Source organism: Equus przewalskii, chromosome 13 (assembly GCF_037783145.1).
Source record: "Equus przewalskii isolate Varuska chromosome 13, EquPr2, whole genome shotgun sequence".
Taxonomy (NCBI): Eukaryota; Metazoa; Chordata; class Mammalia; order Perissodactyla; family Equidae; genus Equus; species Equus przewalskii.
This window is the reverse complement of record NC_091843.1, coordinates 33,227,579-33,243,384: the sequence shown is the minus strand read 5'-3', so window position 1 is coordinate 33,243,384 and position 15,806 is coordinate 33,227,579. Positions and strand designations below refer to the sequence as shown.

At 40.0% G+C, this 15,806-nt stretch overlaps 1 protein-coding gene across 5 annotated transcripts in view; it reads left to right on the top strand.

Moving 5' to 3' along the window:
• ARHGAP26 (Rho GTPase activating protein 26) overlaps nt 1–15,806 on the top strand; it is a 424,946-nt gene that overhangs the window by 243,292 nt on the left and 165,848 nt on the right. For all 5 annotated transcript variants that reach the window (XM_070570505.1, XM_070570506.1, XM_070570504.1 and 2 more), the window contains exon 14: nt 2,126–2,200. In XM_070570505.1, the coding sequence (XP_070426606.1) occupies nt 2,126–2,200 (75 nt within the window). The remainder of the gene's footprint in view (nt 1–2,125; nt 2,201–15,806) is intronic.

Sequence of the window (15,806 nt, the reverse complement as noted above, 5' to 3'; positions counted from 1 at the left end):
AACCTAATCATTTAAAACCCTTCACAAATCCGTGTGATAAATGCAAACCAGTAGCTCAGAATGACACCTTTTTCTGATGTAAAACAAGAAGCTATCCACGGCCAGTGGCAGAGGAAGAAGAAGGTCACCAGTTGGTTTGGTCTCTTAGCCTCCGCCTCTTTGTCCCCCTCCTCCTCTAAAACGAGGATGAAAATGACGTGTTTCAACTTCTAAGAAAGTTTTCATTTAGCACAAAGAGGAAATAGGACAGTGTGAGTTAAATGCCATTTTAGCATAAATACTTGAAGGAAGTGGCTATTTCCCTGCTGCAATGCACATATGTACACACATATTTGTGGTGACCAGAGGTGAACAGACGTCCCATACTCTCTGGGATTTGTTAATCATCATCCAACAAGAGCCAGGATTGTGTCAAGTTCCAGGAAAGCACAAGGACAAAAGAAGTAGACACTTCAGAAAGGACAAGCCTTTTGGGCTGCCTCATTCCTAAATAATGGTTCTGTCACTGAGTAACCTGGAGCCCATCCTTTAGTTTTGGACCAGGGGCTCCTAGCCCCTGAACCATGCAGGATGATGTATGTGCTTTTACAGGTCCTTTTTAGCTGTAAAATCCTATCATTCTAGACTACTTCCTTTTATTCACAGTTCCACTTCTATATAGGTCTTGTTGAAGATGCTCCAGAACCAGCCTTTTCCCAAATTTCTTCCAGGAAATTTTGTTTTGGCCCCAAAGTATAATTGTTTTGGCCCTGATGGAGTATAACTCAGTGCTTTATTCATTCTATCTTGTATCATGTACTGATCTAGGTGCTGGGGGATACAATGGTGAAGAAGACAGGATCACTGTACTTAGAGTTTATGTTGTGGTTATGGGGAGAAAGACAAACAAGAAACCAAATAAGGAAGATAATTTCAGATATTGTTAACTGCTGTAAAGAAAAGAAAACAGGGTAAGGGACTGGCCAATAGTGGTGGTCATGGGATGCCTTAGACTGAAGAAGTTGCACTTAAACTGAGACCTGAATGATGAAAAGATCTGGGAGAAGAGTATTCCAGGTGGAGGAAACAGCTTTGCAAAGGCTGTGATCTGGGGGCATGAGGTTGATGTGTTGGAGTAACGAGAAGGCCAATGCGACTGGAGCAGCGTGAAGGTGGTTGATGATGCAGTCGACAGTGGGCCTGTGTTCAGTAGTGTAGGGCCTTGTAGGCCACATAAGTTTAGATAGTGGTCTAAATACAATGGGAAGCCATTGGAAGCTTTTAAGAAAAAGAGATGATTTGAACTGATTTACACTTTAAGAAGTTCACTTTAGCTACTGGTTGGACAATGGACATCAAGGGAATAAGAAAGGAAGCAAGAAACCAATTAGTTGAGAGGTGTCAGATATGATGGAGGTAGGGCTAGCAGGAGAGAAGTCATTTCATATCACTTGGTCTACATTGTCCTCTTTGGTAAATGGTATGGTGGTGATCTAATCCTTGCGCTTAAATGTGCAATGTACTTAGGTGGGTTAGATTTCGGTTCTTTGGGTGGTTGAAGGTAAACCTCTTCTAGTCCAGTTGCACATTTCCTTGGGTTGAATAAAGGTAGTCCTCCTTTTTCTTTATAAAGAAGATTTACATTACAAATAAATAGACTTTCTGATTTCTCAGTCTTGGCTAACATTCTCCAAAATTAAAAATGCCCCTATACCTTGATATTTTCATTCTGTATGTGAAAATAGAAACTGTAAAATATTTATCCTTTTCTGTAGTATGAAATTTTTGTCATGTCAGTTTTGGCTTTTTAAGTTAAAAAGCTGGCTAAATATGACATATTTAAAAGTATATGTTGTGTGTCTTTTGAAACTCTTCAGTTGCTGCCTTTGGCAGGAGAAGAGGAAGGTTTCTGTCCCCTCTAATGACTGAACTAACATGAGGGCTGAACTGGGCAGCACATCCGTGAAATCCTAGACAGCTGTCCCAAATCCCACTCCTTCGCTAAGAGCAGAGCTGAGTGACAGGGGACTTTAATTAGAGCGGCTTTTAGAAGGACCGAGAAAATGAAAACAGTACGTTTGGCTGGGTAGACTTGACTTGTGTTCTGATGTGCATCTAATTAAATCATCACTGTTTCTCTTCTCAGGGATCAATGAGCAAGGCCTCTACCGGATTGTGGGGGTCAATTCCAGAGTGCAGAAGCTGCTGAGTGTGCTGATGGGTGAGTGCAGCAGTGGCTTTTGCCAAGCAGGTCCCAGGCGCGGGGTACCTCTGAAAAGTCACCAAGTCTCTAAATATGGTCAGCCTCTTGGGAAGGAATTGGGGTGTCCAAGAGGTAACTCCCAGAAATCAGCTGCCTTACTCACCAGTTGTCATGGCTGTGGGCATTACTGGAAGAGGTCCTGAGTGGGACTGGACAAAATGAAAAAATGGCAGGTCTAATGCACCACACCCTCTCTGTGGACTCAGCCACTGCCAGTCCAAGTGACACTCAGTCACTCCTGTGACCACCAGACCTCACTCTGTCTTTAGTAGCTCATGACTCCCTCTGTCCTCTTTGGCAGGCATTTAGTGGGGCACACCCGTGCCCAAGGAAGGGCATCCTTCTAGCTTGCCGAAGACCTCAGCTCTCATGTTCCCTGTTACTGAGGTGTCATGAGACTTCCAGATAAAATGTATACAGGCAGATAATTCTTGTGATCCTCTTTGCTTCTAGAGTTCAATCTAGTCTCTGTCATTTTAGCAGCTGAATCTCCTTTGCAGCTGGCTGATATAAATACAAAACCACTACCTCTAAATGTGCAGCATTCGAATCAAAAACCCATGAACCAATGAGCCAAATTTGCCTAGGCTGCAGATTTCCTGTATTTTTAGAAATGAATGCAGCCAGCCTTAGTCACATGGATCTAAATGGCAAACAGATCAGATTTCACAGATCAGTGGCTGTCATTCATTCCCACTGAAGCCCAGCCATGCACTTGTAGAGATAGACTATTGCTCGGGGTCCCTGCTCAGTGTTCTGGGAAGGGACAATTCTCTTGTTAGTATTTATCACTTCTTTTGTCATCCCAGTTTCTGAAGATAGTTTTCATATGTGAAGAAATCTCCTGTCTCATGTTGACTAGAAAAACTCTCTTCATCTCTTTTCAAGAGAGCGACTCACCTCTTGTAGGGAAAATTCTATTGTATCGCTAGTCACAGTGAGATCTTTTATTTGAAACTATGATTAATTTGTGAGATACTCTGGCATTGAGAATCTATTTTTTGGTTCAGATTTGGGGTATGGTGTGTTTTTTTAAAAAAAATTAAACTTTTTATTTTGAGATAATTGTAGGTTCACACGCAGTTATAAAAAATAATATAGGGAGATCCCATGTACCTTTACCCACTCTCCTCCAATAATAACATCTTGCTAGCCTATAGTACATTATCACAACCAGGATATTGATCCAGTCAAGATGCAAAACAGGTCCATCACCACAGCAATCCCTTGTGTGCCCACTTATGGCTACACCCATCTGCCTCTCCTTTCATCTCACCCCCACCCTTAACCCCTGGCAACCACTGATCTGTTCTCTATTTCTGTAATTTTGTCATTTCAAGATTATTATATAAATGGAATCATACAATATGTAACCTTTTCGGATTGGCTTTTTTTCAGTCAACATAATTCCTTTGAGATTTACTCAGGTTGTTGTGTGTATCAGTGGTTTGTTCTTTTTGCTGCTGAGTAGTATTCCATTGTATAGATGTACCACAGTTCGCTTAATCATTCACCCAATGAAGGACATCTGGGTTGTTTCCAGTCTTGGGAAATTATGAATAAAGCTGCTATGAACATTCATGTACAGGTTTTTGTATGAATGTTAATTTGTTTCTGTGGGATAAATACCCATGAGTACAATTTCTGGGTTGTATGGTGATGTGGTTAATTTTTGAAAAATTCTACTGTAAGGAAGAATTAAGCATCTAACAGGTAACAATCCTCAACCTTTTACTTCTGATCAGAGCTGCAAACATTTGTGGAGTATCTGCTTTCTGAAACAGATTGCCAGGTGCTAGAGATGAAACTTTAGAAAGAGTCGTTCCTTGTCAGCAAAGTGTCCAGGTGGGAGGAAGATATGCATGCATATGAAAGCTGTAATGTCAGATATGGTACTGGTGCCTAATATGACCTAGATCTGGAAGACTGAGTCGTGAAGGAGAGAATAGAAGAATAATTCAGATTCAGGAAATACTATGAGCAGTGGCATGGGGGGAAGAAATCAGAGTTTCTGGTGGCTATAACGGAGAGTATCAGTTTTTTAAGTATTATTATTACTTTAATATTTGAAAGTACTTGAAGCTTGGACAGGAGATTTAAAGCTGAAAAGCTGAGATGGCCCCTTTTGTTGAGGAACTCGAATACCGTGCTAAGGAGTTTGGAGTTTCTCCTCTGTAGGAAGTAAGATGCTATTAAAAATTTCTAAGTAGTAGAGTAGTATGTGTTAGGACTCTTTTGCACACAAAATGTGAAGAAGACAATGCAGAATAGTAAAAGGAAAAATAAAAGCCATTCGTTTGCTCACATAACTGGTAAGTCCAAGATGGCAGAAGCATGGCAGGGGCTAGTTGCTCCACTGACATCTTTACGTTTGTTGGAGCCTTTCCCACTCCTTTCTTCTAGCTTCTCATTGTCCGTGACCTGTGCTTCCCTTGGCATCGGCAGTATTCCAAACCATGGGATTGTCCCAGGTAGTGCAACCTCAGCGGTCCTTCAAGCTTGCATCACTGGGAAGAGTGTCTTTCTTGACAGTTTCACAGAAAGTCCAAGGGTGGTCTTTGATTGGTCAATGTGGGGCCATTCACGTGATTCATTTCACCATCTCATGCCAATCACATGACCTACAGCAGATGAATCCGGAGGGCCTGAATCCTCTGCCTGTCTCTGGTGATCCTGTGCCACCTCAGTGAGGGTGGTGGAGGAGTAGGGTGGGGAGGGGGGTTACTCCATAGAACCCTGGGGACTGAGCAGGATTAGTAATAGAATGATGGAGGATTGCTTTCCTGAAATAATGGCTTCTGGGTGATAAAAAAAAAATGTCCAACACAGGTGTAACTAGATCAGATGCTAGTTTTAGGAGGATAATGCTGGCAGCAATGTAGAGCATGTATTTGATCAGAGAAAGACATGGAAGATGAAGACAGTTGCAATAGATGAGGCAGAGCATACCCTATCAATCAAGGGCTGAACCAAATAGCTGCTCTGAGTCAGGAAAAAAGGACAGGCTTAAAATGATGGGAGAGAGAATCAACAGGACTTTGTAACAACTGGATACAGGGTGGTAGAAGGGGCAGAGAGATTAAAAAATAACAGATTATTATGTAAGGTGACACTAATGAGAAAAAAATGACATTTTAGACAGCTTGCTAATCTAAAAAAGAACCACCTTAGCTCAGCCCTGCTAAGCAAAGAGTGGCATGAAAAGATCTTGTTTTTATCACTCCTCTTAGTGGCCCTCGAACAACCTATTTGTCCTGTTCTCTTCTTTGGTTTTCCTAGGGTCAGACAAAATAATCATGAACATCTGAGAAATGGCATGAAAAACTAATAACTAGCAGCTGAAAGTCACAAGGCCAGCTGCCTCTGCCAGGAGGACATTACAGATAAACCAAATCCAAACTGAGGCTCAGCCTGGGCCAAGAGCTGACTGCAGTGTGAGATCTAATTGAAAGTGGAGCATGGTACCTGAGATTCTCGCTACCTGTTAAGTTAAACAGTTTGGATCTTGGAATTGAGGAATCACCCATTAGACCAGGGAAACTCCAGACCTGAAAGCGGAGCCCTGTCTTCCTTCCCTTTTGTGAACATACTCTCATCTTCATCAGTTCTTGGTCCTGGTACTAGACTGGATTAGTCAAAAGTGTAAAATAAACATGACTCCTATACTCCAGCACCTCTCCCTGCCATGGCTGGGCTGAGGGTGAACCATTCATTCATGATTCCTTCATTCTACTTTCATTGGATGCCCTGTTATGTGCTAGGCACTGGGTAAGATTGAGATTATTTGTCAGTCTCTCAAAAGTGGAATAGTGTGCTTTTATGATTGAAAGTATGCATTAGAATTAAGTAAAACCAGGGACATCCTTGGATCACTTTGAATTTACTTTGGGTAAACTCAATACATTGGGGGCTTTTAGTGGGAAGGGGACTATAAGAGCCAGTGCTTTGAGAATGTCTTCTTTTTACTGACTAGGATTCCTGAAGCAAGCTTCCTAGGACTTCTCATAGCAAGTGCTGTGTGGCCTCGTGCTCATGCCGTACCAAGAGCTACCCTTGATCCCTTCCTCCTAGCAACAGGGGTCATTAGTCTCTGAAGAGTGAGCAGGACTCTGGGAGACTTGCAGATTCCTAGAAATAGTGTCTTCCATGTGTGTACTGTTTGGATCTTTTCTCCCTGAATGTTAAGTGAAGATAAATCTTTCCAAATTTTAGCTCAACATTTTTTTAATATAAATCAGCTATATGCTTTTTCAGTACATGTCTGTCTCTCTTGTCACATATGTTTTAAATAACTTTTTCTAGTTAAAAGTTATGAGTGGTCACAGTAGCAAATTTGGAGAAATACAAAAAGTAGAAAGAAGAAAATAAAAGTCTTGCAGACCAGAGATAACCTTTACTGACCATTTTCATACCACTGTCACCTTTTAAATATAATATTCTGTAATATAACATAATAAAAAATATTTACAAAATTGGAATCACACTATGCATGTGTACTGCTTTTTAACAGGGTTTTTTCATGTAACAGTACAGAGTATTCTCTGTTACTCAAGTTCTTCTAGAGAGTGATGTTTTTGGGCCGTGTATTGTGTACATGTACTACACAATCAGTCCCCTATTCTCAGATACGTAGACTGATTGCAATTCATCGTTCTAGAAAGCACTCAGGTGAACATCCCCACAGGGACGGGATAGCAGAGGTTAAGAGCATGTATTTTAGCGTTAGACATGTTACAGTTCCACTGCTTATCTTTTAGATTTTACACAAATTATTTAAACCCATCTAGGCTTCTATCTCGTCATCTGTAATAATAGCCCTGTCTCCACAATAACGTGAGGATTAAATGAAAAGATGCGTGTAGATTGGTGAGTTCAGAGCCTTCACATGTTAGTCAATAAATGTTAGCTGCTGTTATTTTGAATTTTTATATGCATATTTAATTATGTCCTTAGATGTTGAATTGCTGGGTCAAGGTATATACATGTTTTCAAGGCCCTTAATTGATATCCCCAAATTTGCTATCAGCAAAGTCTGAGAGTGTCATTTACCTCACATCTTTGCCATACTCTGTATTATCTTTTTGCATATAAATTAAGACATTTTAAAAAATGTATCTCCTTTTTATTTAACTTTGCGTTTCTGTAATTCTGGGTGAGACTGGACATTTTTCCTATGTTTCTTGCTGGTTTCTGTTTCTTCTTTTGTGAACTGCCTGTTTTCGTTTGTAGCCTATTTATTTATCTATTTATTTATTCGTTTATTTTGTGAGGAAGACTGGCCCTGAGCTAACATCTGTTGCCAATCTTCCTCTTTTTGTTTGAGGAAGACTGTCGCTGAGCTAACATCTGTGCTCTGCGCCAGCCTTCCTCTATTTTATATGGACCACTGCCACAGCATGGCTTGATGAGTGGAGCTAGGTCCGCACCCAGGATCTGAACCTGTGAACCCCGGGCCACTGAAGCAGAGCATGCTAACTTAACCACTATGCCACCAGGCTGGCCCCATCTTAGCCTATTTTTTTATTGGTATGTTCATCTTTTGATTGTAAGACCTTTTTAGATATGAAGCTTATGTTACCAGTATTTTCTTCTAGATTATCATTTATCTTGAACTTTATTCTTGGCACTTTTGTTTTTGTTTTATTTTATAAATATTTTAAATTTTTATCAAGTCCATTGTTTTGTGAAATCCGTCTTTTTCTTAGATGGATTATGCCTTAAAAGAACTTTCTCATTCCAGGATTACAAAAACTTTGTTTTCCTTAAAATTCATCTGGAATATATTTATTAAAAATGGAAACTAACTCTCCTTTTCTTCAAATACTTATCTGATTGACCAATAACCATATAATGGGAAATTTTCTCCCTTTCCACTAGTTCTAAATATCACCATACAGTAATTCTTTTATATGTATTGGGGTCTGATGAAGGATTTTTTTACACATATTTATCTAAGGGAAAACAAATTCTTCTTTGTTTGTTATTCTGCAATTCTTAATCCTTAAAAAAATAGATTGTCTTCATTTTTCACCTTTTTAATGTTTGTTTTTCTCCTAATTCTTTGCATTCTAGCAAAAATTCTCAAACTTGTACCCCATATCCATGTCATTCATTTAAGTTTCTTTCGGGTTGATTTTTTTTTTTTTTGCTGTTAATAATGCAAATTTTAGTTTTGTAATTGAATTTTCAATGTCTTTACCAACTTATTTAGTTGTTTTCATTTCTGCCTTTCAGCTATCACTGTATTATTTCAGTCTGTTTCTTTTCTTACTTTCATGTCTTATTTCACAGCATCTGTATTTTTCTGAATTTTATTTGTAGTACAGAACAGGTGCTTTCTGACATGTTTTAGCCTGTTTTGCTACCTGTATTTTATGCCAAAAAGTGTTTTATCAGCTTTTTAATCTTCTGTTTAATAATACCTGAACACAGAGAAGTTTATAAATCTTTGCCATTAAACTTACTATGGGCAGATTCTCCTTGTTCTGTTCCTATTTTCCTGAGTGCTGTTAGAATCAGCCTTTCATATGAAATTGGAAGGATGATGTGCACGATTCCATCCAACTTCCTGGCCTTCTTAAATCTTTCATCCAGTGTGAACCTAGGAGCCTCGATTGACTTCGCCTGGTTCCGCTGTTGGTCATGGTTCTGGGAGGAGTGGCGTTTATTCCTGAGTGACCTGAAGTGTGCGGTGGTTCTTCCCTTGTCACTCTCATGTTTCTTCTAGGATGTTCCCCTTCTGAATTCACTTCAATTGATATAAAGGGACACCCCTCCACTTCTGTCCCCAATCTAATTTCACTGTCCAGATCGTAATCTCAGGCCAAACTCTAGCCACTTCAGAAAGCTTCCCCTCAGTGTGTGTGCTGGGTGGGGTGGGGGCAGTGCAGGTGGCATCCCTCCCTGGGGTAGCTTGGGCTATGCTGTAGGGTGGGTGGAGGGCTGTCCCCATCACATTGTTCCCTCAAGTGGGTTTTCCTTAGGGCTTCACCTGAGCTTTGCCTGGTGGATATTCCTCTGGTGCCAGGCAGAATGTTGTCTGTGAGCCTAATTTTCTGTCTTATTGAAACTTTGTGTCCCTTTTTTTGTGTATCTTTATCGTTTTTTTTTTTAAAGTTTGGCACCTGAGCTGACATCCCTTGCCAATATTCTTCTTCTTCTTCCTTTTTTCCTTCTTCTTCTTCTCCCCAAAGCCCCCCAGTACATAGTTGTATATTCTAGTTGTAGGTCCTTCTGGTTCTGCTATGTGGGACGCTGCCTCAGCATGGCCTGATGAGCAGTGCCGTGTCTGCACCCAGGATCCGAACCAGAGAAACCCTGGGCTGCCGAAGTGCAGTGTGCAAACTTAACCACTCAGCCACGGGGCTGGCCCCCTTTTGTGTATCTTTATTAGTATTTTACTGTGCTGGTAAAGGAATGCAAATTCAGTGTTGCTGTTCTTTCTCATCTTATCTGGTAACTTTTTCCTGTTTTTTCACTAATGTTTAAAGTAAGGTTAGTGCTACAGAGAACACATGGAAAGTATTAAATTGCAATGTTCTGAAGCACCAAATTACAGTAGCATGCCTCACCCACTGATCTCTGATCCAGCCACAAACAATCCTGCCTTACTCCTCTGGGATCTTGAAAGTTTGTATTCCTTTTTTCTTTGCCCTTCATTTCCCACACGCTTTCACAGAGTATCATAAAAGAAAGCAAGCAAGAACTTGTTTCTGAAGAAATCCTAATGTAATAGACATTCTTCTTCTAAAGGCTTGCCTAGTAGTGAGTGGAAACAGCCTCAGACTTTGAAGACTAGCCTCATGGAAGCAGTGGAGCCGTTCAAATGTGAACTTCCAATTTTACCGACCAGTAAAGGGAGCAGACAAATGATGACCAGGACTGAGATAGTAGACTGTTGGGATGAAGGATTGATCCTTCTGGGAGCTCGTAAGGTTGCTGTTAACCACAATCCTGAGTTTCCAGAGAATGGAGACCACAGATGGAAGCTCCTCTTCCTCTCTGCTCCTCCCACTGCCACCTTTGCTACTGGGATGCTTCAGGCAGGTTCTCCTAAGTCAGGGACTTGAGACAGTAAGAGCTTTGGGATCTCAGAACAGAAGTGTCTGTAGGTATTCTGGATTCTTAGGCACCATATATAGGAAGTGACTAAAGTTTTTAAGATGTCTATATTACTTTTATAGTCAGAAAATAATTTGATAAATTTGCTTATCAAATTGCTAAGTGTTAAATCTTGTTTTGAAAGAATTACCTGTAGGATAAATGAAAAAAAGTCTTATTTTCATAGAGGATAGTATATATTTATAAACTAACTCCACAAAGATGTAATGGAGATGGAGAATGCAAAAGGCTCAAGAAGATTTTAGAAGAGGACAGTAAACAAAATACAACTACCATTTAAATGGATGAGACTGTATGGCATTTCCTGAGGAATAACAGATAGATCAATGGAACAAATGAGAATCCAGAAAGAGGACTTACACATATATGGTCAATTGATCTTTGATAAAGGTGTCAAGGTGGTTCAATGGGGAAAAAAGAGTTGTCTCAACGAATGATACTAGTACAATTGGACATCCATATGGGAAAAAAATAAATTCAACCTTTATCTTAATATATACAAAAATTAACTTGAAGCGGATCATATTCCTAAAACTAAGAGCTAAAACTATAAAACTTCTAGAAGAAAGCGTAGGAGAAATCTTTGTGACCTTCATTTAGAAAAGATTTCTTAGAACACAAAAAGCAGAAACCATAAAAGAAAAATGTGATAAACTGAAATTTATCCAAATAAAAATCTTATGCTCTTTCAAATATATTAAGAAAAAGAAAAAGACAAGCTACAGATCAGGAGAAAATATTTGCAAAATAAGTATTTGATAAATTGTTTGTATCCAGGATATAGTAAAAATAACTCTTGCTGGGGCCAGCCCGGTGGTGCAGTCGTTAAGTGCACACACTCCACTTCGGTGGCCTGGGGTTTGCTGGTTCGGATCCCGGGTGCGGACATGGCACTGCTTGGCAAGCCATGCTGTGGTAGGCATCCCTCATATAAAAGAGAGGAAGATGGGCACGGATGTTAGCTCAGGGCCGGTCTTCCTCAGCAAAAAGAAGAGGATTGGCAGCAGATGTTACCTCAGGGCTAATCTTCCTCAAAAAACAAAAAATAAAAAAATAACTCTTGCAACTCAGTCTTATATAAGAACACAACTAACCCAGTTTTTTAAATGGACAAAAGATTTGAACAAGCAGTTCACCAAAGAAAATATACAAATGGCCAAAAAGCATGTGAAAAGATGACCAACATCATTAGTCATTAAGGAAAAGTGAATTTAAAAAATGAGTTGTATCTACATGCCTACTAGAATAGCTAAAATTTCAAAATTAAACACATGACCATATCATACCTTAGTGAAGATGTGAAGAAATAGAGCTCTCGTATTGCTGGTGGGAGCGCAAAATGACCCAACTGTTTTGGAAAACAGTATGTCAGTTTCTTAAATACTTGCCATATGATCCATTCCTACATATTTCTCCCTGTTCCACTCTTAAGTATTTACCCAAGAGATGGAAATGCAGTTCATATAAAGACCTGTGTGCAAATGTTTATACTAATTTTGTTCAAAACAGCCAGAAATTGGAAACAACCCAAGTATCCATCAACTAGTGAGTGGATAAACAAATGGCGGCATGTCCATAAAACTGAATACTGCTCAGTAATAAAAGGATTGAACTACGGGTACATGGATTTCAGAAGTATTATGCTATGAGAAAGTGGTTGCCAGGGGCTGAAGGTGGAGGGAGGGGGTTACCTATAAAGGGGCACAGGGGAATTTTTCGGGGCGATGGAAATGACTTGTATCTTTACTGTGATGGTGGTGATGTGACTATACATTTGTCAAAAATCATGGAACTGTACGTTTAAAAAGGGCGAGTATACCTGCGTAAACTTGACTTTAAAACACGTTCACACACAGGAGAGGGTTCTCAACCTTCCTCTTCATTAAGAAAATGCAAATTAAAACAATCAGATGGCCTTTTTTTTAACCTATTAGATTAAGGTGAAAGTGTTTGATTTCACGTTGTTGTAAAAGATTTAGGGAAGGAGTCACTCTCATACTTAAATATAAGCCTCTGAGAGGTAGTTGAGCGTTATCTTTCAGAATTAAAAATGCATGTACTTTTTGACCCAGAAATTCCACTCTCAGGAATTTTTTCTACAGGCAAGACACATGCAAGGAAACAGTATCATTTATATCATTGTTTATCATAGCAAAAGCCAGGGAACAACCTTAATTTCCATTAATGGGACATGAAATTAACTATGGTACAGTGAAGTACTGTGAGGCAGATGTATTTGTGTGCTGATATGGAACAATTTCTTAAGACTGTTACATGAAAACAGCAAGGCACAGAATGACATGTATACTGTGTTTCTCTCTTTTATGTTTTTAAAAAGCTGTATGTATTCATATATGTGCCTGTTTAAGCATGTGCTATTAGAGATAGCAGACACACAAAACTAGTATTAGTAGTTGCCTCTAGCATAGGGAAGATTTACCTTTTGATATGTATCTATTTGTTTTGCTTGAATATATTTTTTTCCATGTGCATATATTACCTTCTCAGTTAAAGAGAAAAAAATTTAATTTGCATACATTCTAGTGTGTTATTAGGAAATTTAGAAGTACATGGGTGATTTTTCTGATAATTTCCTCTAGAATGTCCTTAGTGGACTAGATGGATCTTGGGACTGAGCACTGTGATGTTTCTAAGACCACTGCTTCTGGTCTGTGTCTTCTGTTTTTTGAATTCAGAGAGTATGTTGAGGAGGAAATATGCTCATTTCATTTTACCCACATGATGCCTTTTTGTACGTTGGATGTTCTTCTAGCTTAGGTCGGTTTTACTAACCACTGCAATGATCAAGTGACAGGGTGGGGAGAAATGTACTGAGTTCTGAAGAAAATTGTAAATTTATGTCTCTGCATCCTATTCAGATGCCACCAGGAAGCTTCTGTAAGCAAGGGGAGCATCAGTAGGGTGGTGTGGAAATCAGCAGCACTTTATGAAAATAGGGTAGCTTGGGAGGCTGTATTCACTTTAGTTTGGACATTAAATGAATTAAAATGGACGGGCTCAAGTTATGAGCCTTGCCTCATCTGTGCTATAAAAAGCCCTTTCACTGGGCTGTAATTCGACTCTCCTCTCTGTAATGTTACACAATATTCCTATGGTTACAGAGCCTGAATAAGTGGAAGCTAATCATTAGTTTGCTAAATGTGGTTCATGGAACAGTTCACAACTCCCAGACCTGCCAACTGCTGCTTGTTTAGTGTCATGTTCACTCTTCTTGGGTAGAAGTTGGTTCCTTCCTCAGAAAAATGTACAGTAATATTTGTCTCCCATCCAGGAATCTTGCAGTATGGCAGCTCTCCATGTGTCTTGGGGATGGGGAGGGAAAAAGGTCATGCTAAGCAAAGGTTTTTGGTACGTACACTTCCACAGGAAGAAACCATTAAGGGAGTGTGAGATGACAAAGCAAGAAAAGAATTAAAGCTGCAGAGGTCTTGGATACAGTTGTGCGCCACATAACATTTCGGTCACTGACGGACTGCATGTAATCTTACGGCGGTCCCATAAGATTAGTACCGTATTTGTGTAGTAGGCCATACCACCTTCTTTTGTATAAGTACACTCTATGATGTTTGCACGACATAGTCACCTAACGACACTTGTCTCAGGATGTACTCCTCTTGTTAAGGGACACGTTATTGTATTTGAAAAATCATGCTGTGTTCACTTTTCATAAATTTGCTGTGTTAGAACTCTATGGAGTTTACTGTTCTATGACTGTAGAAATAATATCAGGCTCTTTAGGTTCTTTCTTGTTTCCTATGGCAGGACAGATTTCGTTACTGCCCAGGGTCACCTGCAAACACACAGATGTGCTGCCATTAGAAGCCAAACATTTTATGAGCTGGGCCCTTTCCTCTCTCATCTCCCAATATGTGTCAGGGGAGGATATTGAAAGTGGTAGGTACCAGCTGGATTTGTGCCCTGGGGTTTAGAGCCTAAATCCTTAAGCCACTCATGATTATTTGGCCTCTTCCTACTAGGATAAAAGTGGGTTCTTTCCCAATAAATAGAAAATTATTTTGCTCCCCTGTGACTCATTCCCTATTTCCAGCTGAAAAGCTGTTGGCCCTGAAGGAGGAACCTCTTTCTTCTTGGAGACTGTCCAGGAAGAAAGTCTGGTGGCTGTCTCTATTTACCTGCTGTGTCATTTAGATCTCTTTGGATTGTAAAAAACAGAAAACCTAACCTCAACTGGCTTAAGGAAAAGGGGAATTAACTGGTTTACATGATTAAAAAGGCATGGCCAGAAATAAGGGCTCAAACCATGTCATCAAGACCTGCTCTCTCTGCTTGTCTCACCTCTGGCTTTGTGAGACTCACTCTCAGACTCTCAGGCCCTGCGTGGTGGCACACAGGGCAGTTGCGTAACCTCCCAGGTACAGCCCAGCAGGAAACAGCAGGTATCCTTTCCCCTGTCTCCTGGAAAAGTCTTCAAGTTCACTCTGATTGGGCTGGCTTAGGTCTTGGGCCATCCCCGAACCAGTCACAGGTCAGGAGAGATCTCATTCCCCACCCCTGGCAGAGGGGAGCCTCACCCGAGCACGTGGAATAGGAGTGAGAAGAGTAGCAGCCAGCTGAAAATGAGGCCCTTGGCAGTAAGAAAAGGGACTGGGAGCTGGGAGGCCAATCACTCGTCCTTACGTGAGGAAGCTGGATCCTCCCTTCAGTGCGCTGTAAGACGCCACTTCCAGCCGCCTCGCCCGTGATAACATGGGCTTCTGCTGCTTTGTGAAGTAGTTCATGTTCCCCAGCCTCTGCCTCTTATTCTCACTTGCCTGTGTGCTGCTCAGGACGACTACAAGAATTCTCTCTTATAATGCACACTTCTTTAAAATACACACATTTCTTGAAAGTCCACATAGGAGGAGACAAAAGAAATGATCAGGAGCCAAAATAATTATGGTGGTTCTCATTGCACTTCGTGGCTCAAGGCAATTTAAAAAATATATAAAAGTAATGGAATCAAGTCATAGTTTAGAAAATATAAAAACCACAATTCTACTGCTCTAACCCAACCGCTATTTTAATTTTAGAGTATTTCCTTTCAGCTTTTGTTCATATGAGTTTCTCAGAGACTTTTAAATCTTGATTTTTTTTGCTTGACATTACATGATAATCCAGGCATTTTCCATATTACTACATAGTCACCATTATTTTGGAAATGCAACATAATGTCCCGTTGAGTAGACATACTATCATTAACTTAATCATTCTTCTCTCATTGGACATTTAGGTTGTCTCCTTTTTAGTTCTTTTCTACTGTTATAAAGAATAGTGTGGAGCATTTGCGGGGTATGTAACTTTTCTCGTGCTTTATTTCCTGAGGATGGATTGTGAGAGGTGGGATTATTGCTTCAAAGGCTATGAACGTTTTTATGACTCTTCATACATATTGCCAAATTGCTTTTCAAAACTGTTGCATTTA